The sequence below is a fragment of the Carassius gibelio genome, chromosome B7 (genome assembly GCF_023724105.1).
Source record: "Carassius gibelio isolate Cgi1373 ecotype wild population from Czech Republic chromosome B7, carGib1.2-hapl.c, whole genome shotgun sequence".
NCBI lineage: Eukaryota > Metazoa > Chordata > Actinopteri > Cypriniformes > Cyprinidae > Carassius > Carassius gibelio.
Genome location: NC_068402.1, coordinates 41,404,015 through 41,426,843, shown reverse-complemented (window position 1 = coordinate 41,426,843; position 22,829 = coordinate 41,404,015). Strand labels below are relative to the sequence as shown.

The following is a 22,829-nucleotide window of genomic DNA, read 5'->3' as shown; positions in this document are numbered from 1 at the left end:
AGCCCAGTTTAAAACTTGTCAGAAATTATATGCATTTTAAAAATAAACATCTTTATATTTGTATTTTTACTTTATTTTCGCAACTCAAATGTTTCTCAAAGTTCTTTGCAGTCATTGTCATTACTTTTACATCAACTTGTATTTATCCATTCACTTAATTCTGGCCATGGCTTCTGAATTTCAACATTGGTTTTAAATCTGTCAGAGGTTATCTGACCCAGGTATATTACTTTGGGTCTTGCTAGCATGCTGTCTTCAAAGTTACTTTGAAACCCCCGTTTATGTTACTTGTTTACAACTTTATCATCTCATAAACAAAAAATAATTTTCTTTTCTCTTCTTTTTTCTTTTTTTATGATGCTGCGTGACTACAATTTTGCAATCCAACAATAAAATTACTCTTTTGGCCAAACATTAGTAAATATAGGAATTACATTTTTTTTTTTTTTACTCAGAACATGTCTCTGGTACTTTTAAAGCTTAAGCCAGAGTCATGGTGGGGGCCAGCATGAGATAAAACAACGGCGTCATTGTAGTCAAAGTAATTTTATCTTTTTTAAAGCAAAACATAAGCTTCTAAGTTTTTCCAAAATGCCACTGCCAATTTGTGTGCCTTCAGTTTTTTTTTTTTTTTTTTTTTTTTTCACTAACACAGAATTCTGTTCAGTATTCCTTGTCAGGACTTTCAACAATTATATAGGAACTGGAACAGGTCTTATGATATCATTCTTTGTCATTTAAACCTTCTATGCACAGAGAATCAGATTAAATCATCACTCAGTTACTTCTGGGATTATTTTTAACAAATCGGCACATACATTTATAAATGTTTATTTCTCAGGTTCTTTCTAAGTTTAAAGCCAATCAAGTTTTTGTTTTAACATTACAATCAGAATTAAAGCTCAGACTGATCATTCTTTAAATGAATTCAGAGAATATATATATATTTTTAAAGTCAGAGCTTCAGAGCCAAACTGTTTACAGCATTTGCTCTCTTCTGTTTCATTATTTCTATCAGGGCTGACCAGGTTACCTAATTTGTCAGTCATATTTCTATCATAAACCAAAAACATATTGAGGCGGCGATCTTACCAACAGCACTTGACTTCTGCGTGATGAAATTGCAAAGTATATTCCAGAATTTCCATATACTGGTCCAATCCAATCAGGGTCATGAAAACTACATTTTAGCTCTTTTGGGGTTGTTCCTGAGGCATCCCAGATCAATCAATACTTTCCCTTTGCATATATCCCTATATTTTTATAGGTGCACATATGAATTATCACTATTTATTTTTAAACACTAATTTTGGATACTCTTTTCCCTAACCACTGACCTGGCCTATTTCTAAGCTCGGGGCGCCCCTGTCTGTAATGGTGGGTGATCGAGAGTTGGAAGAGCGAGATACGACTAGAACCCCCGTCTAGCGTCTTACATTCTTCTCGGGATTTCCCATACCCCTACTTTGGCTTACCCGGCCATAAATGCACTGCCCTTTATGGCCTCTCGTGCTTTTTGGCTCTCTGTGCTTGACCCAGCACTGCCTATTTACGGCCCTATGTGTCCCTTGTCCCTCGGTGCTTGACCCAGCACTGCCCTTTACGGGTTCACATGCCTGTTAAGAATGCGTTTTTGTCCCCCCCTGGACTGTGCACACCTAGAAACAAATTTTACGTCTCTCTCTAAGACCTATAGGTGTGCACCTGTTCCCTCTGTAACTGTACACATCTCTAAATATCTTATATCAAGACCTACCGATGTGTACTTGTACCCCTTATACTCACAAGGTTACTTATTTACAGGTATATTGTGACACCAATTTACCTTACTCCACCCTGGAGCTGGTGTCTACCCCCTCACGTCTGAGTGAGTCTATCGTTCCTCCTTCTCTCGACCCCCTCCACTTACAGACAGTCCCTAACCAATAATATTAAATCTAAAATCTTTCCTACCTTGGTTTGATGATTGATCAGGGATGTCAACAAAGAACTATTGCCCGCCGATCCTCCACCATTAACTGTAGGGGAATTTACAGTTAAAACCCAAGGACCAGATATGTCGCAATGAAGACCAGGACTCAGAGATGAGTTCAATTAATAATAATAATTTTACTTGAAGAAAATAGTTTGCAATTTCATCAGCAGAAGTCAGCTTCAACACTCTCGAAGGAGTTCGCAGGCCGCCCCCAGTACAATACAAAATCAACCACAGTTATACCCTGACAGAGGATACTAATTGCGTCAATACATGAGTCAACAAAATTCTGATTGGTTCCAAAACCTAGATAAAACTCTCCAAAGACGTAGATCTGATATGCTGGACACTGGCAGTTGATCGTTTGTCCTGGGACTGTCTGAGCTTCTCCCTGTACAGACAGATACTAACACACGTACACAGAGAACTTATCTAAAATTCAAGGCTTTCTAGCACTGGCGAGTGTCTTATCATTACGGTTGGATACACACACATAATATGTGGACATTAATCTTGAGGAAAAGAAATACAGCACACATAAGGTTACACATTTCACTCTTGCTATAACTTGATTAATAGTCAAACAAGAAATCATGTAATAATTTAATTAATATCAGTATGAAGGATATGGCAAATCGGCATCCACTCCTTCACTACGCTCTTTTCTTTCTTTTTTCTTTATTTTTTATTCAGTCTTATTTTTATGCTCAACTGCCTAAAAAATACAGGTTGCAAACCTGTGTCTTCATATAGTCATCTTGGTCAAGAGAATAAACTATATCACACCTTTGTAAGATTTCAGTCAGCATCTGAACTGCTATGCATGTGTGTATTTTGTAGTCTTTCATATGTGTCATAACATTATTCAAGTAAGCTCCAAGCCTACCTGCATTTAAAGTTGTAATCCGACAAAGGACGCAGAAAACTGGCCTCGGTCTTGGCTAAGCTTGAGGTACATCACCGTCTCCGCCATTATGATCAGGGATGTAGTGGAGGCTAAACGGACGTAAACGCCATTTACGCACCTCCCAAAATTCAGAAATAGCGTTTACCCACCTCCAAAGTGCGTTTATCCACCTCTGAATTGAGTTTATCCACCTCTAAATAGCCTACAGTTCCTATGACACTTTAAATTAATCTTATGTCATTTTAATTTCATATTGTTCATTATTAGTTTCATAGGTTGTTTGTTGTTAAAGACGAAGTCTTTCATATTGCGCTGCAACTTGTCAGTGTTGACCAATTGCTTGCGGTGTTGCCAGTAGTGGGAAGTTCGGATCATTTTACTGACTCGGATCTTTGAGTCTCGTTCAGCAAAATGAACTAATCTTTTCTATTCCCGTCTCTATGGGACTGATATGAAGATTAAAAGACTCGGACCTAACCTGTCGATTCAGAACCCATATGTTGTGTAATCCGCATGTGCAGTCAACACAAAATTAACGAATCACTCTCTGAGACAACTCTGTAGTCCTGAGTCATGATTCGTTCAAAATGAACGAAACGCAACAGACTGCATCAAAATTAAAAAATGGTTATCAGGAAATTAATAATAATAACAATAATAATAACGTTCGTTATTTTGAATAGAAATCATCACTCATACAGCAGCCATTCATCTCATCGCCGGTTTATTTGTGTTCGTATACATACAATATCCACGATCCACCAGGGCTATAGTCCAATGGTACGCACATTTGAAGAGATAATAATTTTATGACATGTTTGTAAAATATTTTGTCATACAGAATAACATTTCTATTCATTTTACACTGATTTATGCGATCTTTAGAACTAAAACAGCTAACAGAGCTAGCGATTACTCTCCTCTTATTGATTCGCGTCAGCTATGACATCAGTGCGATATCATTAGTTTGTAAAGCTGTCAATCATCTCATGTGAACCATGTCACCAAAAGGATGTCATTCTGCAATGAAGCTGTCTGTGTCATTGCAGTCTGTGTCATTGATAAAATATATGAAAGACAAAAGTAAAAAAATATTTGATTCCAGCTTGTTAAATGTGAATATGTTCTAGTGTCTTCTCTCCTCTGTGACAGTCAACTGAATATCTTTGAGTTGTGGACAAAACGAGACATTTGAGGACCATTCCTGGGCATTTGGGGAAACACTGATCCACATTTTTCTGACATATTATAGACCAACCAACTAACCGATTAATTGAGAAAATATTCAATAGATTAATCGACTATGAAAATAATCCAAAATCCCTAATCATTACGTACAAGTGCATTGCATTGGAACCCTTGGATATAAGCCTCCCTCTCTATTCCTCTTTAAAAAAATTGTTCTCTCAGTTTTGTCATTTAGTAAACGTTATAGATATCAACCTCATTATTCCTTCTTGAGTCTCTTTAACAAGAACTTAGATTAATGTATGAATTGAATAGTGATTGTGTGACCTATATGAGGGAACAACCAGTGATAACCTTGGTAGTAATATCAAATGATAGCCTATAGCGATGTCATCAGGATACACATACACCAAGTAGGCAGTGGTCCACCTTACCGTGACCACGATGTGGTCACCCAGAATTTATAGTTTACCCACCCCTTTTTTTACCACTACAACTCTGATTATGATATACAAAAACTAGCAGTTCTGGCTCCACTTTTCCTAGCAGGGTTGTCCTCTCATCAGCTGTCCTCTTGCACCATTGCTATGCGATAGAGCGCTAATTGGAAACATCTGGGCTGCATCCGCTTCGGAGGATGCATTCCAAGGTCGTGAAGCATCAAGGCACGTCCAAATTCAATGTTAGCTTCAGTTTCTGTCTCCTGAGATGTCTTCATCTGGCCGGTTTTTGAAGGCAGCATAGATGTATCCTTCACAGCCATTGATATCCAAAAACCCTGTGCGTTCCATTTTGTTAGAGTTAAGCCAAAACAAGATGGCGTCTGAAAGTTGCAGTCGGTGGTCAGGTTGTGTGTAAATAAATGTATCAACGTTTTCCACTTTTTATGTCATTTCTAGCGAGAAATAAATATTGCAGTAATGAAATATCCACTTAGTTATCACCAAAGCTCTCTATATTTTTCCGTAGATCTTTAAACCGTTACATTGCCTCAGAAACCTGTCCGAAATCAGTTTAATGAGGTGCCTTCATGCAAAAACGCTGCCTGCAAAGTCATTGCCTGATACGACAGCAAGGCAGCAAGTCACCTGCCTAAGTTTTTGGATGCAGCCCAGGTGGTGGAATTAGGAAATTCTGCGAATTTGGAACATCTCACGCACTTCGGAGGCCTGGGCTGTGAAATGGTATACTTGCTTGCAATATTTTAAAGAAAAGTGCAATTTATGTCCTAATTGCGATATTGTTTTTAGATACACAGTGATAGTTTGTAGTTTACATTAACATGTATGTATAAAAATATTTTATAATTACCATTCCCCGCCTCCAGATCACTCACACGTTTGGAGGTGAAACATTTCATGGAGCGCGTTGCATTCTTGGTAACAGTGTCCTATGCAGTGTCTTCAGATGCATACATCAAATTTAAGCAAATGTAGTAGGTAATCCGGGCATTCCATTCATACAGAACATTCACATACTATTCACAGTATACATGCAGCATACTGCAGTATAGTAGGAGTTGTGTGGTACAGTAGTATGCCATTCCGAACACAGCTTCTGTACTGAATTCAGTGTACTTGAGCTTTATTTAAAAGAATCTGGTAAACATAGTAGGTCATCTGGGTATTTGATGCATACAGAAAATTTGCACACTATGCACAGCATGCATGATGGATACTGCAGAAATATTATAAGTAGTATGATAGTATGGAATTTGAACACAGCACTGGTCTTAAAAGTCCGTGGCCTTCGAAAGTGTGTACACTCAACTTTGGGACACAACTTATGTCTGTCATGATTGGCTACATTGCTCAATACTTTAAAACACAGTAAACACTCTCAAGAAAACACAAATACGCACTGTATGATGTAAATCAATATGCTATATATTACAGTTTCATCTGATGGTGATCCTGCTTTCTGGTCTCTTAGTGTAGCCTGGTTCCCCACACGTTTTTTTTTTTTCCCTTCAAATAATAATAATAATAATAAATATAGTTGTATTAAATGATTGTGGTTCACTAATTAAATACTATTCAAGTGTATTATATGATGCTAATTACATTAAGTGCACTGACAACATGCTTGAAATGTAAAATATATATTTATATAGCCCATTGATCCTCAAATCTGGCTCGCGAGATCCAGTTTCCTGCAGAGTTTAGTTCTGACTCTTATTAAACACACCTGCCTGTGATTTTCTAATGATCCTGAAGACACTGATTAGCAAACTCATGCGTGTTTGATTAGGGTTAGAGCTAAACTTTGCAGGAAAGTGGATCTCGCGAGCCAGATTTGAGGATCACTGATATAGCCTATTGCACAAAAAAAAAAAAAAAAAAAACACATTGAAAGCATAACATACCTAACAATGTAATTTTTCACTTGATAAACTATTCTTAAAATAGTTGACTACGAGGTCAAATTCTATTTTAGACGTGTAAATCCTCGTAAAGCTTGTGGACCTGATGGGATCAGCTGCAGGACACTAAAGGTGTGTGCTGATCAGTTGGCTCGGCCTTTCCATAGGTTGTTTCAGCTGTCATTAGATACAGGCGTTATTCCCACCTTATGGAAACAATCTTTAATAGTGCCTATGCCTAAAAACAATAGACCTACGTAGTTTAATGATCTGCGCCCTGTTGCCCTTACCTCTGCAGTTATGAAATGTTTTGAAAAAATAATTTTAAAACGACTTCTCCAAGAGGTTTCACTCCTTTTAGACCCAAATCAATTTGCCTATCGTGCAGAGAGAGGTGTTGAGGATGCACTGCTATCTTTAATTAACAGCACTCATGAGCACCTTGAACATGCTCAGAGCCCGGTCAAGATTGTGTTCTTTGATTTTAGTAGTGCTTTTAATACGATCCAACCCCACTTGTTGGTGAGAAAACTACTGCATTTGGGAGTAAATCCCCAAATGATTTTATGGATCTATGACTTCTTGACAGATCGTAATCAGAAAGTCAGATTTAATTCATATATATCATCCTCAAAAATGATAAACACAGGGGCACCTCAAGGGTGTGTTCTGTCACCTATCCTATACACATTATATACCAATAATTGTCAAGCTTCCTCTTCAGCTCACACTTATTTTATATATGCTGACGATACAGCATTGGTTGGTTTTTAAAGTCGGACATTTCGTCTGTGAGGGGTTTTCAGAGAGAATTGCAGGGTTTCACCCAGTGGTGTTCTGAAAATTTTCTGGAAATCAATGTCAAGAAAACAAAAGAGATGGTCATAAATTTTAGTAAAAACAGAGTGATAATTCCCCCCTCTAATATTAATGGTGAATTAGTGGAGAGGGTCTCAATGTATAAATACCTGGGAGTGGAAATTGATTCTAAATTAACTTCTAATGAATGTGCACTGAACAAAACTAAGAAAATGCACCAGCGGATGTACTTCCTCAGAAAATTATATAATTTTAGATTAGAAAAAAACATTCTTGTAATGTTTTATAAAAGTCTACTTCAGAGTGTTCTGTCCTAATAATAGATATTAATAATAGATCATTTGTCCCCATAGTGATCATATTGTTTAATGATCAAGCACATCGTAAGCTATCATAGTTTTAGCTACCTGTTAATATTATATATTTTTAATGTTAAATGTTGGATTGTAATTTTGTATTTGTAATTTTGTACTTGGATTGTAATTTTCATTTTTGTAGTATTATTTATTTTTGGCTGTATTGTTCTATTTATAGACTGTTGTGTATTATGTGTTGTGTTTTGTTTTTGAAGAATATGTTGTGATAAGGGCGCGTAATGAATGAATGACCATATGAATTTCCCCTTGTGGGTCAATAAAGTTTACCTTGACCTTGACCTCTTAAATAAAGATAAAAAACTACTTAAGATAATGAATGTTGTATTATATTATGATGTAAAAATAATTTAATATAAACTTCACATAATAGTATTGTGGTAGAGTATGCAATAATGGTTCTATAGTGATTGCTTTAAAAATATTAATTTATTAATCAATTATTGTAATACTAAATATACAAAATCAACATTAAAATAGTTATTAATATGAAATATGTCATTGCTTTCTATATTAACAGTTGCTGTGGCATCGTTTAACAGTATTAGATCCTCCAAAAGATCTCTTGTTACAACTTCAGAAAGCTTTTGTGGATTTCTTCTGGGGGGGCCATTATTGGCTCCCCCCTGGAGTACTTTGTCTTCCTGTCAATGAGGGCGGTCAAGGGTTAATCCATTTGACCTCTAAGGTAAAAGCAATGAGGCTACAAACAGACCAAAAGCTGCTTTATTCTTCAGATTTGAAAAACAGATGTTTTTAATTTCAGAAAATGATGTAAAAGATAAGACTGTTCTAAAGTTTTATGGATCTGTTTTTTAATCTTGGAGGTATTTTAAGCTGGAACGGAGAGAACATTTTGGTTTTGATGAACCACTTTTTCATAACCCCTGGTTTTGTCAAAACTGTACTATGTCTAACACTGATATCTCTAATTTTGCTTCAGCAGGAATAACTAAAGTTGGAAATTTGTTGGATTTGTCAAAGAGAGAGTGGGTTTCAGTACAGGTGTTTACTAAGAAGATTGGAAGTTGATCAGGGAGAATAGTTAAAAACATTCTGAAGAGTTTGAAAACATCTTTTCCTAGACCTTTACAAGAGTTTATGTCAAATTTTATGTCTGGTAATTTTATTAAGGTTCATTTTCCAGATGTGTATGTAACTCCAAAGATAGACCAGGATGAAAATAATAATGTTGATAATGAACAAATATAAAAATAAAACACTATATACACTGATTCCTATTAAAGCAACTGAATTAAAGTTTTTCTTTCAAGAGTACTGAGTGATTTTTCTCTGTGTTTTTGGTGTTTTATTAACATTAAAGGAATAATTCACCCAAAAATTTAAATAGTGGAAAAACCTGATCCTTCTTCTGCTAAACCTAAACATTATTCTGAAGAAGGTGGAAAACCAAACAGTTGCTGGTTCACAGTGACTTCCAGAGTATGTTTTGCTACTATCAAACTTAATGTGGACCAGCAACTGTTTGGTAACACAGATTCTTCAAAATATCTTCTTTTGTGTTCAGCACAAGAAAGAAGTTAATATAGGTTTTGGATAACGTTGTGAGTGTATAAACAATGACAGAAACTAAATTTTAGGGCAAACTATCCCTTTAATTCAAACGGCAGCATGTAGCCTACTGTCCCTTTAAGACCTGCGTGCATCTGAGAGTGAGGAGTCACATGCCGATTTGGGTTGATTTGGAGGGGTCTGAGCAGGCGTCAAGGAACTCGACCGGAAGTTGAAGTCGGGTGGGGGCTACCATCTTGTAGCAGAACTTCACTTGCGTTAGCATTCCCATTGACTCCCATTCATTTTGGCGTCACTTTGACAGCGAATAACTTTACATCTGAGGCATTTAAAGACTCCGTTTGTCCATTATTTATTTCTAAATATACACGACAATGTATAAAGGGCTCCATTACCTTCTATGTTACATTATGGCCCCGTATAAACAGTTTTTGCAAAAAAATAGGCTAACGATTGCGTCATAACCACTCGACTCTCTGTCGCATTACCGTACAGACAGGAGGAGAAGCTCGCAGGCAATTAACTTAATATGGCGTACTGGCGTTACATTTTAAATTACTATACAAAATAATTAATCATTAATTAATAATTAATCCTACTCACTCACGCCAAAGAACTCCCCGCTCAAGCTCGCCGTCTCTGCAAGATTAACGATGGCAGTTTGCACGCACAGCCACTAGAAGATTTACATCTGGCAGACAGGTTGCTGACGTCGTCAAGCTTCGTTTGAGTCTGCGCGTCAGAAACGGAAGTGCTAAAAAACGCTAAAACTGGGCTTCATTTGTCTCAATTGAGTTCCAATGAGGTCGCTGTGTCCATTTCTTTTACTGTCTATGGGTCTGAGCCGGTCGGCCATGCTATCGGTTACCAGGGGCAATGCCTTCAGAACTTCACAGAGGCACGACTAAACATTTCAGAGATCTTTAATTTTTGCACATTTATTATGTCGGCGGAACAGAGACGGATCTACGAATATGAGAAAGAAATGAAGAAAGTAACGCAATGCAGAAAGATAAGGGGACCTTATACAGGAACAAGCTCACACCAAGCGCAAAACAGCGGTGTTTGGAGAAGCTCTCAGGCATCCAAAATATCGACCCATACGAGCTCGCTGGAGCGGCACCGAGTACTGGACCATTTACCTCACTGCACACATATGGACATTGTGATTTATATTGTTTATGATGTAAGTCACCCTGCATTCACACTGTTAATGGCTTTAATCTAAACAGGACATTTACATCTTGCAATCACACATTTAACTACCCTAGCCAACCCAGAACTGGTTTGTCCACTTTGCAGCCCCCAATACAAAATCCTGGACAGTATGTGTCATTGGGCTAAAATCAAATTATAACTAAACATACAAAGCTTTACCCTAAATCAAAACATGTTGGAAATGTTTGTGTACATTACATCTCGTTACAATCTAGTGTTTACGAAACAGTCGCAGTTATTTATGTTACTTTGTCATTTTGCAAAAAACCTCCTCTACTACCGAGTTAACAACACATGTAAACAATCCTGTTTCGCCGCCGGTGTCCTGCCAACATGGGAGAGACTGTGATATCGAGGAGAGGTGCTTTGTGCTATGACAACAACTCCTCACTCTCAATACAGACATGCATCCTCTTTCAATTGTTTACTTTCACTTTAGACACATCCAACTGAGTCTGCACATAAACCTTGTGTGTTTTGACAGTATTAGCACAAAACATAACTTAGAAATCAGGCACAGTTAGAAGGGCTTTTTTGTGTTCGTGCAGCGCTCTGATTGTGCTCAGAAAAACTGCATGTCAGAAAAGCACACGAATGAAACGTTTAAATAACGTTTAAGTAAGGATTTAAAGGCGATGCAAAAAAATATTTTGTGAAGAAGTGCAGTGTCCCGTGAGAGTAACTCTACCACTGAGTTAACTCTGATGTTAATGTATGTCGCAGTATATTAATTCCGTGGCGCCAGATCTGCAGCTGATGGAATGTGCGCTGCAGCACAATACAGTGATATTTATTCAAAAGCATATCATGGAGACATTTTTATGCATGACCAAAAATATTAATATCCTATCCTTGGCAGAAATTGAGGACAGGGGGCAGACCGGACCGCGAGGGCACTTTAGCGTTGGACCTCAACGTCGCAGGGGCTCGAGTGAGCGGAAACCAGAACTCTCTGGCTTTCAACAAAAAAACTGTTTCAGTCAAAATCAGGCTGTTCCGCTCTCAATGCACTTCGATCCCATATGCTGCTTTGGGATGGCAACTGGGTGCCACTCTTGTGGACACGCCACTGCTCTAAAGCTCTGCCAGGTAAACATTTCATTGGCGTTCTGTTCTCACATGATGAACTTTTTCTGAGCGCGGATTTTTTATTTTATTTTTTGCTTTTAAATTTTAATTTATCATCAGATGGACAGTCCATTTCTCAGGGGAGACAGGCTTGTCCTAGGGGAGGCACTGCCTTTAAGCCATTTTTTCTAAAAGTGTGCAACATCTTTTAGGCCAAATACTTGCATTTGGGATATTACCAAGCAAATGTAATCAGTATCAACAAATTAGATCTTTGCAATGCAGAGAAAACAGAAGTTGCATCTGAAGTGCCTTTAAGATGTTTTACAAACTGTTTAATGCAGCTCAGAGGGACATAGAATATTTTAACCTTCAGTTACAAATGAATAAATAATGTTTTAATATTTTAAACATAAAACATTGAAAACTGATGTTTGAAATGATAAAAAAAAAATGAAAATGTGAAATTAAAATGGTCAGTAGGTGGCAACTAAATCAGGGTATCTACCCTGATTCAACTAGTCACTGTTAATAAGTGAGTCATTGCGGTTGAACCGAACCATTTAAACGGTTGATTCATTCAGGAACGAAGCATCATGTTGCTTAGAGACGCGAAACATTTTTTTTTTTTTTTTTTTTTTTTTTTAAATAGAGCAAAAGCAGGGAATATGCTGTATAAAACGTAAGTCTCTTGATATTAACTTCTTGTTTATTGAGCTGTTGTATAAAAGCAATATCACATTTGTAATTATGCTGACTTTTGGAGAAAAAACATCACTCTTCTATAGGACATTATACAAATGATATAGATCCATACATTTTCTGCCCCATATCTTGAAAAAAAAAGATCATTCTAAATTTACAATGCAAACTAGTCTAGAGCATCACATGATGTATGTGGGCACTCTGTGTTTTGTTTGGACGGGGGAGGGCTAGAGAGGAGGGTGAGGGAGGAGGGCAACTACTCTGGTGGTGCCTATCTGCAATCTTTTTTGGTGGCTGCAGCAGGCAGGTAGGGGTAACTGCAGCCTGGAGCAATGGGCGTGTCAAAAGGTGGGCGTGTCGAAAGGTTTCTCATTGGTGGAAAGAAAGGTAGGAGGCGTGGCAAAAGGTGTAGCGAAAACTGGCTGTCCCCCCTAAAGGCGAGCCATAGCCTACTCTTAATCGCTATTGGCCTAAAGATTAATAGAAAGCGATAAATTAAACACATAATCCTATAAAACCAATTGAAATTCATCCAATGTAAAAACTGCGTTAATGATGTAAATAATATTATTTTAAATTACTTTCGAAAGTACCTTCAAAAGGGCTTACTGACGTAATCACCACCGCACTTTTAGGTCTTAGTTTATCGATAATCAAAAACAGATTACAATTATTTTTGAGAATACAAACGTCTCTAAACAAGGTTAGTCGTACTTGCTGCTCTTAAATTAAAGTCATTTAAAGTCAGCAGTATTTGTAAACATTAGTGAACAAGAACAAACAACATACAGCTGTATGTTTATTAACTAACAAAGTTTAATAAATACCGTATCAAATGTATTGCTCATAGTTAATTTTAGTTAATACATCAGTCAACAAATGAACCTTTATTGTAAAGTGTTACACTAGAAAACCAGGTTTTGCCTGATAAAGAAAAAATAGTAAAAATTAAAAACTAATACATTTAAAAATTAGTCAGAAGAGTTTAGTAACCTTGTTTTAAGTGACATTAACCAATTAAGCAAACAGACACAGCTTTATCCACTAAAACATTTATTTAGCTTTCAATTTCAGTCACCAATTCAAGTAAAATGATAGATAGATAAAGATAGATAGATAGATAGATAGATAGATGATAGATAGATAAACCACTCATTCTTTAATTCATTCATTCATTCTGTAGTAGCAGTCCATAGAACAGAATCCAGCAAACTTCTGTTTTCTTTGTCTGAATAGAAAGCTGTGAAGACCACAGTATCTACAGCATCACACATCTGCTGAGCTCCAGCTCCACTCTGTGTGTCTTCCTCACATCTGGACTGACAGACTTCCAGTAAACCATACCTACACAAGAGAAAAACAAATGTTGAGAGATTCAAAAAATAATTAACCAATAAGTAGAATAAAATATCCAATAAAAAACGAAGCACAAGTGTCTGAGAGTGCACGTCTGCAGCCAGACCCTTCTCCATTATATTATAATACAACTGTACTACTGACTCTTCAGGACCAAAAGTACATATGCTTCCTGTGAATGGTTTCTAAAAGAATGGAATATAAAAAAGTTGACTGGCACTCATCTATACCACAGGTTATACTAATATTTACATTTACATTTATTCATTTAGCAGACGCTTTTATTCAAATCGACTTACAAATGAGGACAGAGTTGAAGCAATCAAAAACAACAAAAAGAGCAATGATATATAAGAGCAGTAACAAGTCTCAGTTAGCTTAACACAGTACACATAGCAAGGGCTTTTAAATAATATAATAAATAAAAAGAAAACAGATAGAATAGAAAAACTATAGAGCAAGCTATTTGGTTAATGTGCATGTACCACTTCAACATGTTGGATTAACTTCAAAAGAGTGAATGTCCTTCGAGTGCACTTTGGGCAATGGTACAGTCAAGGCATGAGGATCTAATACAAGAAATACAAGTAAAGTTACTGACAGAGCTTGTCTCGTCTTCTAATGTTGACAATGTCCCTCTGAAGGAAAGTCAGTGTCTTTCTCAGGTGTAGTGGATATGCAATGTTGAAAGCAGAATACAGCAGAATGTTCCATCTTCTGTCACCACACTGATCCCCCGAACTACGATTGCCATTTTACAGTCAGTATCCATCAGGTGTATGGTAGGAAAGGTGTAGCCGGGTCCCCTTTTCATAAAATAAATAAATAAAAAGAATAATATCAACAATAATAATAATAATAAAGAGAAAAACAGAAAACACTTTTCAGATTCATCAGATTCTGTTGCATACTCTTTGACTCAGACAGTGGAGCTACATACACTGGAGAACTGCAGAAACAATCAGAAGCTAATGTATAAGGTTCACAATATACCATGCATTTCATGTTCTTGTATACACACAGATAAATCTTACATTGTTTTCTAAAACTATTGCTTTAAATTTTTAACAGATGGGCTAAAAAGGTACAGAATAATAAAATATAACCTGAAAAGATTTGAAACAAGATATTTTACAGTTGATGAGTTTTTTCTTTAATATACTCACTCCAGCAGGTGTCCTTAAGTATGTGTATTTTTTGAGTACATCCTCCACAGACATTCCTTCTGTGCTTTCTCAGCGTCTCCGGGAGAATGTTCCTGTCGTGTGGTCTTTGACAGTCCATGTGTCTGGATGTGTTTTCTGATACTCACTTTATAACACATTCACATGTGTCTCAACAGACACTGAATCCTCCCCAACACAAGTTTCCTTCATCAGAACAACAGAAACAGATCATGCTTAGACCGTGACATGTATGAAAAACATCTAAATACTTACTGAACAAGGTGTTTTAGATTTAAAAAATAATAAAAACACTGAACTTCATTAACATTAAGATGATGGTCAGGCAGTGAAAACTTGACTGATTGTCATTTTCCAGCAAATAAAGATTACAACATCTTGTTACTACAATATTGTGTATGATTATGTTGATAGAGATAAATCAATGGTTTAAAAACAATGTAACTTACACAATCATCTCTTTCTATATTTCTCTGGAAAGGGTTCTTCACAACCAGTGTGTTGGCAGCTTGAATATACTCTGCATTAGTTGGAGACCTGGCAGAAAGGTAGAAACAAACTCCAAGTTAGAGTTTTTTTTTTTTTTTGTCTAATCGTCTCCAGATTGTGAATTGATCTTCATACAGTTGCAATAGAGGTGGTAATAATTATTATACTTACACGATGTATTCTGTACTCTCTTGTACAAAAAGGACGCAGATATAAACAATCATCTCTGAAGGATTCGCCGTCAGTGCGGTCATCGTTTTGTCTCACTGTACATATCATACCTGTCAAGTATCCCGTTTTGGCCGGGAAAGTCACGTATTTTACCCTTCTTTCCCGCCGTCCTCCCGTATTAGTATTTTCCCGTAAGTCTCCCGTATTTTTATTATTATTATTTTTTTTTTTACCTGCGTTATTAATAAAATAATAATAATAAAAACATTCCCAATCTGAGCTCTGTCACTAGTCTCGCGATAACTCCCACCTGTAGTAGCCTGTCGCGAGGGGTGTGTGAGGTCAGATGACATGAGTTATAACGTGGGAAAAACAACAACAACAAAAGAAAAAACAGAGAAGGATGATGGATGCTACAATAGAGAGTGAAGGCACACCTGCCAAAAAACCAAAACCCATGTGTAAATACCGCGATAAATGGGACAGCGAATTTACTTTTTTAAAGAATGCAAAGTCTGCAACAAATTGGTACAACAACTCACTAAAAGAGTAAAAGAAAAGTTATGTGAAATGAAAAGAAAAACGGTTAAAGAAAAGCAATATGAAATGAAAAGAATGTGTGGAATTAAAATAAAATGTAAATGTAAAGACAAGCAATGTTAAATTAACAGAAAATATGCAAATAAGCCTTTAAATAAATGCTCTTCATATATACCCTTTTGTGTTTTAATTTGGGCTATAACACCTGTCTTAAAATGTAAGGGATACTGGAGCTTTGTTGGGGTGGTGGGACTGATCGCAATGGGCGCTGGAAAATTTCCCTTATTTTCAAATCCAAAACTTGACAGGTATGGTACATATGTCTGTCAACAACAATAAACTAATAAACGGAGCAATTCCAATAGGGTCCTCGCACTGCAGTGCTCGGGCCCTAATTACTAACGCTGCAAGATGTAACGCAAAGGAAAAATATATCATCGTATTGTAACAAACTTATCTGAATATACATATTTGTGGTATATAAAGTATAGATACACGTATAAACAATGAATAATTACCTCACGTCTTATCGCCGCCACCTTGTCTAAGGAAATTACGTAAATGTATATTTAGCTGCTGATTGGCCAGAAGTAAAACTCCTTCCACCAATGAGAAACCTTTTGCCACGCCCCAACTTTTCGGTGCACCCATTGCTCCAGGCTGCAGCTACCCCTGTCTCGAAGCAGTTGATGCATTTTCCCCACTTCTTAAACTATTATGAATTTACATTCTGCATTTAAATTAATAGTACCCACTTCAAATCATCCTGGGGTGGCCAGGACAGTTTATTATGAAGGTAAATCAGTTGCAAAACTCGAGAGGTTGTAAGTTGGAATTTGAGAACTTGTCATATTAATATTTGTATTTGTAAATTGAAATTTACACTCACGACCCTGATGTGAAAAGCTGAATCTTTCGATTTGCACACACAGACAATGATCAAAACACCCCTGTTTTAAAGCTGAACTTGCAGATTAAAAGTTACAAATGTGTAAAATGTCATTCACATGTACAAAATGACAGACACAAATGTGTGTATTTTGCACTTTACTTCAGTTTCGCTGTACAACCTCAAGTCGGCTCTTACAACCTCTCAGATCTGGCAGTACAAGTTCAATTCCTGGCGCTTTGACTTTTGCTACTCTTTTTGCGATACTCCTGTTGCAAAACTGACTTGTGCACTTGTAAACGCAGACGCGAGAGAACACGGGGAGGGGAGGGGGGTTGGGGGGTGATTGAATCCGTTTTATTGGTCGATGCCTGACCAATGAACAACGCCAGCCAGTGCGACTTGTCATGCTGAAAAAAAAAACATTTTTATGCATATGTATGCTTCATTTTTAAAACACTTGGACAATATTTTCATTAAATATCCTGACGGGATTTTATATTGCACTAAAAAAAAAAAATTCGTTTATTGGTTGGAGCCAATGAAATGGGACGTTTTTATGTATGCGATGACGTCACTTCATAGAGCAGATTAGTGATGGGAAGTTCGGATCATTTTACCGACTCGGACTTTTGAGTCTCGTTCAGCAAAATGAACGAATCTTTTTTCGAGTCATTTCGTTCATTTCGTTCATTTTAGCAAAATGTCATTAAAATGTTATGTGCTACTTCCCCAACACATCCAGTACTTACGCAAACGTTGATCACACTACAAACAATACAAAACTAAAATACTATAAGATACAGAAAAAAATATTAATTCTTTACCTGGGTCTTCAGTCTGTGACAAGCTCACCTCACCCCTTTTCTGACAAGAAGAAGTCTTCGGGTTTAAGTCATTCCTTAATCAGGCGACAGACCCATACGCAAAACTAACGTGGTCTTGAGCCGGAAAGAGAATTGATTAGTTCATCTCATGAGTCTTTCGGGTCTCTCGGGTCGAGTTTGACTCGTTCCTTAATCACGTGACAGACCCATACACAAAACTAACGCAGTCTTGAGCCGGAAAGAGAATTGATTAGTTCATCTCATGAGTCTTTCGGGTCGAGTTTGACTCGTTCCTTAATCACGTGACAGACCCATACACAAAACTAACGCAGTCTTGAGCCGGAAAGAGAATTGATTAGTTCATCTCATGAGTCTTTCGGGTCGAGTTTGACTCGTTCCTTAATCACGTGACAGACCCATACACAAAACTAACGCAGTCTTGAGCCGGAAAGAGAATTGATTAGTTCATCTCATGAGTCTTTCGGGTCGAGTTTGACTCGTTCCTTAATCACGTGACAGACCCATACACAAAACTAACGCAGTCTTGAGCCGGAAAGAGAATTGATTAGTTCATCTCATGAGTCTTTCGGGTCGAGTTTGACTCGTTCCTTAATCACGTGACAGACCCATACACAATTTCTGACATTTCTGTCACTGTGTTTTTATTACTGTTTGTTGAGGATTTGTCGTTTGTTATTATTTTATAAATCAATAAAACCCTGTTATAAATAAAATATTGATCTGTAAACAAACACTAGGCTATATAATAATCCAATATTACAATAAAAAGTATTTATAGACTAGTTTGTTAATTTTTACTCCAATTATGAGTTTGCTACTATAATAATAATTTTCCTAGGGAGACTTGACATATTGGTGTAATATATGTATAAGAAGATTGCTCAAAAAAGGACATAATGACATAAATTAAAAGCAAATAACATTTTGAAATTGAATTATTAATGTTAGTTTAAAACATTAAGGTTATGATAACTTCAGGTTTAACCGTTATAACCCAAACTGAAATAAAACTGGAGAGTTAAAGTGATTTACTTAGAAATATAGTGTGCTTGGGTCACACAAAGGTTTAACCAATGGTTCAACTGAAGAACAACTGTCACTCAAGACTGTCACTAAGGGAACGGTGACCATTCCACACCCATCCCCCTTTGTTTTGCACTAGGTGAGGGGCAGAGAAGAGCCTCAGACAGATTTTAACACCTCAGGACAATGAGCACTAGAAAAAGGAGTGATGTTTGGTCTCATTTTGTGGCAACTACAGCCACTGAAGCAAAATGCAACATATGCAAAAAAGGTTTTTCAATTAAAGGAGGAAGCACTTCTAATTTGAGAAGGCACCTTAAATCTGCACATCCTACGGTGCTGTTATCACAAGTTAGAACAGAGACTGAAGATGATAGCCCTGCTGCAGCTGGAGCGGTTTCTACCACCAGCACTTTTTCTGCTGGACCTTTGACTGCTTTAGCTGGCACGCTGACCACATCTACAGCATCCAGTACACCAGCAGCAGCCACCATCATCCAAGGAGCAGTTAGGCCAAGGAGGCCACAACAACAAACTTCAATGAGCAGTTTTGTAACAAGACCAATGGATCCATTAAGACAAAGCAAACTTGATGAGGCTCTGGTGAGAATGATTGCTTGTGACTTTCAGCCATTTTCTATAGTGGAGGACAAGGGCTTTAAGGAGTATTCACATCTTCTGGACCCGTCATACAGTCTACCTAGCAGAAAAACATTATCAAAAACTGTAATGCCTAGGCTGTATGACAAATTAAGAAGTGATATAATGGACAAAATCAAGACTGCCTCTGCTGTTTGTCTCACAACAGACTGCTGGACCTCTTTGACTACAACAAGTTATATGACTGTGACATGTCATTTCATAGAGGACTTTCAGATGACCTCCTATCTCCTGGACTGCTTTGTTTTGACAGACAGACACACTGCTGCTTACCTGGCAAGTGAGCTGACAAGGGTTACAAATGAATGGGGTGTGGGTGACAAAATTGTAGCTTGTGTCACAGACAACGCCAGCAACATAGTTTCAGCCCTGAAAGACCATCTCCACTGGGACCACATACCTTGTTTTGCCCATATGCTGAACCTCATTGTCAGAGCTGCATTGAAGGAGGTCCAAACTATATTGCAAAAGGTCAAAACAATAGTTGAATACTTCCACAGAAGTACAGTTGCTTCAGACAAGCTCAAGGCCACACAAAAACAGATGGGTCAAGAGCCGTTGAGGTTAAAACAGGATGTGGCCACAAGGTGGAATTCAACATATTACATGTTGAAAAGATTTACAGAAATCAAAGATCCGATCATCTCCACCCTGGCACTAACTAATGCATCTCTGCCAAGCTTGTCACCAGAGGAATGGAACATTTCCAGAGAAATATTGGACATCATTAAGCCATTTGAAGAGGTCACCACAGAAGTGAGTGCAGAAAAGTAAGTAGTTTTAGGACATTTTTAAATTATTATTATTCATCTTAAAACCACATTTTTTAACGTCTCTTGATGCAGCCTTTTTTCTGTAGCCTTTTTTTTTTTTTTTTACAAAGAAGTATATGCAGTATTGATTTTTATTTTGTTATAATTAATTTATAAACAATTTGCATTTTTCATAGGTTTGTGACTGCATCCAAAGTCATTTTGATGACAAGAGGTCTTCAGAGGATTGTTGCCCGATATCAAAGAAATCCCTCCAGCTTTGACCCTGTTAAAAAACTAGTGGATGCCCTGATGTCAGAAATGACTAAGAGGTTTGGCAGAGTGGAACACATTGAAAAGCTTGCTGATGCTACTTGCCTGGACCCAAGGTTCAAAAAGCAAGCTTTTGTCAATCACCAGGCAGCAGAAGAGACAGTAAAGAGGATTATTGCAGCTGCAGCAGCTATTAACCCAGCTCAGAGTGAGGAGGATACTTCAGATCCTGGTGCGACTGCCAGTGCAGGGGCCATGTTTTGGGAAGATTTTGATGAGAGGGTAGCAAGCTTGAGGCCTTCTGCTACCTCTTCTAAGACCTCAGATGCGATGATGGAGATGCGGGCCTACCTTGCAGAGCCACTCTTACCCCGCACATCAGACCCTCTGTCCTGGTGGAGGAGATGTTCACCCGTTTACAAAAGCCTTTCTGAAGTCACGAAGAAAAGACTTTGTATTGTGGCCACATCCGTGCCATCTGAAAGAATTTTTTCTAAAACTGGGCAGATTATATCTGATAGAAGAAACAGACTCAGCCCATCCAAGGTCCGGGAGCTTGTTTTTTTGAATGCAAACATGCCTTAAAGTCATGTTTGCAAAAATATAGCCACATTGTATTATTTATTTTAAAGCTTATTTATTTTTATTTATTTTAAAAAAGACTAGCAGCCTTGTTGTGCAATATTTAGTTTTTCTTTTTTTTTATACGGTACTTTTAAAGTTTATTTGTTAAGGTTATTAGACCCTGTGGCTTTATTATCTTTTAATTTTAATTTTCCTCTTTGTTAAAAAGCTTTTCTGGGACATAAATAAACAATAAACAACAATTAAAAAGTATGTACACAGTGTTTTTTTTTATTTTTATAAAGTGTCATATGTTACAAAAGTATTGTTTACACAGACAACCTGATTTAATAACTGCACAATTACACAAAAACAAACAAACAAACAGAGAGAGAGAGAGAAAAAATATCAACATTTTAAGCATAACCAACTCTTTATTTCCACATTCAGTGTTATGGAAAAGTACCATCATGACAGAAATTAAAAGCAACAATTTGAAACCAGAAATGCATGACGTAACTGTAAGAGTAAATAATAACAATAATAATAATAATAAGTACTACGCACCCATTTGTAAGGAAAGTAGTAAATTAACTAATTAGCCAATGTTGTCACGTCACGGGACAAAAGAACGACCAACCCGAAGAACCGAAAGATGAACTAATCAATTCTCTTTCCGGCTCAATACTGCATTCTTTTACTATCTATGGTTTTAGCGTATGGGTCTGTCACGTGATTAAGGAATGACTCGACCCGAAGACTCATGAGATGAACTAATCAATTCTCTTTCCGGCTCATACTGCATTGGTTTTAGTGTATTGGGCTGTCACGTGATGAAGGAACGAGTCAAAAACCCGATAGACCCGAACTATGAACTAATCAATTCTCTTTCCGGCTCAGATTGCATTGGGTTAGCGTGTGGGGCTGTCACGTGATTAAGGAACGAGTCAAAAACCCGATAGACCCGAACTATGAACTAATCAATTCTCTTTCCGGCTCAGACTGTATAGAACACTGCGCATGCGCGACTGAACGAATCACTCCCCGTGACGACTCGTTCTTTCCGAGTCACATTAAAGATTCGTTCAAAATGAACGAATCGTTCATGAACGACACATCACTAGAGCAGATCGCGCCGTTTGGCGGTCAATGTAGCAGTCTGTCATCACGATGGAGGCATCAAACAATCCCAGGGTAGGTTTTTATTTTTAATAAATTAAGACAGTTTCAAAAATCAAATCATTATTATGTTTTCCTTGACTGATATGTTTCACTGATGACGACTACCATCCACACAAAAATAACTTTTTGCCATTTGTTTAAATGTGGGTGTAAATGCTCAACATAATTCATTATTTAAGGCATTTTCTTTGATGTAACGTTAACGTAATAAATGACGAGAAGGTGATAAGAGCGCCAACGCGAAGTGTCACCATGTTATCACACTAAATGGGGTTTATTTTGAGACAATGGCCAATTGATTATGATGTTACATGCTGTTTATTACACATTATTTGGTTATAATGAAGTATTCCAGATTGTAATTTCAGCACTTGACAAACAGATCGGCCCTGTTCAGCGGAGCTGACATGAAAATTGGCCCGATGCCTGGCCTGAGGGGCCAGAGCTTAAATACAGGACTCTATCTTATTAACAGCCCCAATATACATGCTAAATGATCAGTGCACAAGAACACGTAAATTCTAAGAAGTCCATGTCAAGAGGAATGCGTTCCAGCCAAAGTGACAGACGTGTGTAAAGCCGTTGTAATAAATGGTTCAACAACAATTCCTGCAAGATGATATGAATATATCAATAATAATAATAAAAAAATGTAAATCCTTCAATTCATCTATCATCTAACAATGCTTTTTATGTAGTATTAAGCTTTAGTATTTTCAATAGGTAAAGGCATGGGGAGTGGTAGCTAG

At 37.2% G+C, this 22,829-nt stretch overlaps 1 protein-coding gene and 2 long non-coding RNA genes across 4 annotated transcripts; 1 reads left to right on the top strand and 2 right to left on the bottom strand.

Annotated features, from left to right (window-relative positions):
- Positions 1–385: 385 nt before the first annotated feature.
- LOC127962418 (uncharacterized) lies at positions 386–2,615 on the bottom strand. Its single transcript, XR_008154583.1, has 2 exons — positions 2,114–2,615; positions 386–2,018 (listed from the first exon to the last, which is right to left on the bottom strand). It is a non-coding gene; the product is annotated as an uncharacterized LOC127962418 (long non-coding RNA).
- A 10,517-nt stretch (positions 2,616–13,132) lies between these two features.
- LOC127962415 (uncharacterized) lies at positions 13,133–16,562 on the bottom strand. 2 transcript variants are annotated; one of them, XR_008154580.1, is made up of 4 exons: positions 15,139–16,562; positions 14,672–14,875; positions 14,107–14,311; positions 13,133–13,493 (listed from the first exon to the last, which is right to left on the bottom strand). It is a non-coding gene; the product is annotated as an uncharacterized LOC127962415 (long non-coding RNA). The 2 variants fall into 2 exon arrangements; XR_008154579.1 differs by having other exon boundaries at positions 13,133–14,311.
- A 1,921-nt stretch (positions 16,563–18,483) lies between these two features.
- LOC127962342 (zinc finger BED domain-containing protein 4-like) lies at positions 18,484–20,997 on the top strand. The gene is made up of 2 exons (XM_052561915.1): positions 18,484–20,079; positions 20,259–20,997. The coding sequence occupies exons 1-2, from the start codon at positions 18,836–18,838 to the stop codon at positions 20,917–20,919; spliced, it is 1,905 nt and encodes a 634-aa protein (XP_052417875.1). The 5' UTR covers positions 18,484–18,835; the 3' UTR covers positions 20,920–20,997.
- Positions 20,998–22,829: the final 1,832 nt, after the last annotated feature.

Excerpts from the sequence above, each read along its gene's own strand:
- LOC127962342 (XM_052561915.1), top strand. The coding sequence starts at position 18,836 with ATGAGCACTAGAAAAAGGAGTGATGTTTGGTCTCATTTTGTGGCAACT. Across the intron at positions 20,080-20,258 it reads ACAGAAGTGAGTGCAGAAAA|GTTTGTGACTGCATCCAAAG; the intron begins GTAAGTAGTTTT and ends CATTTTTCATAG.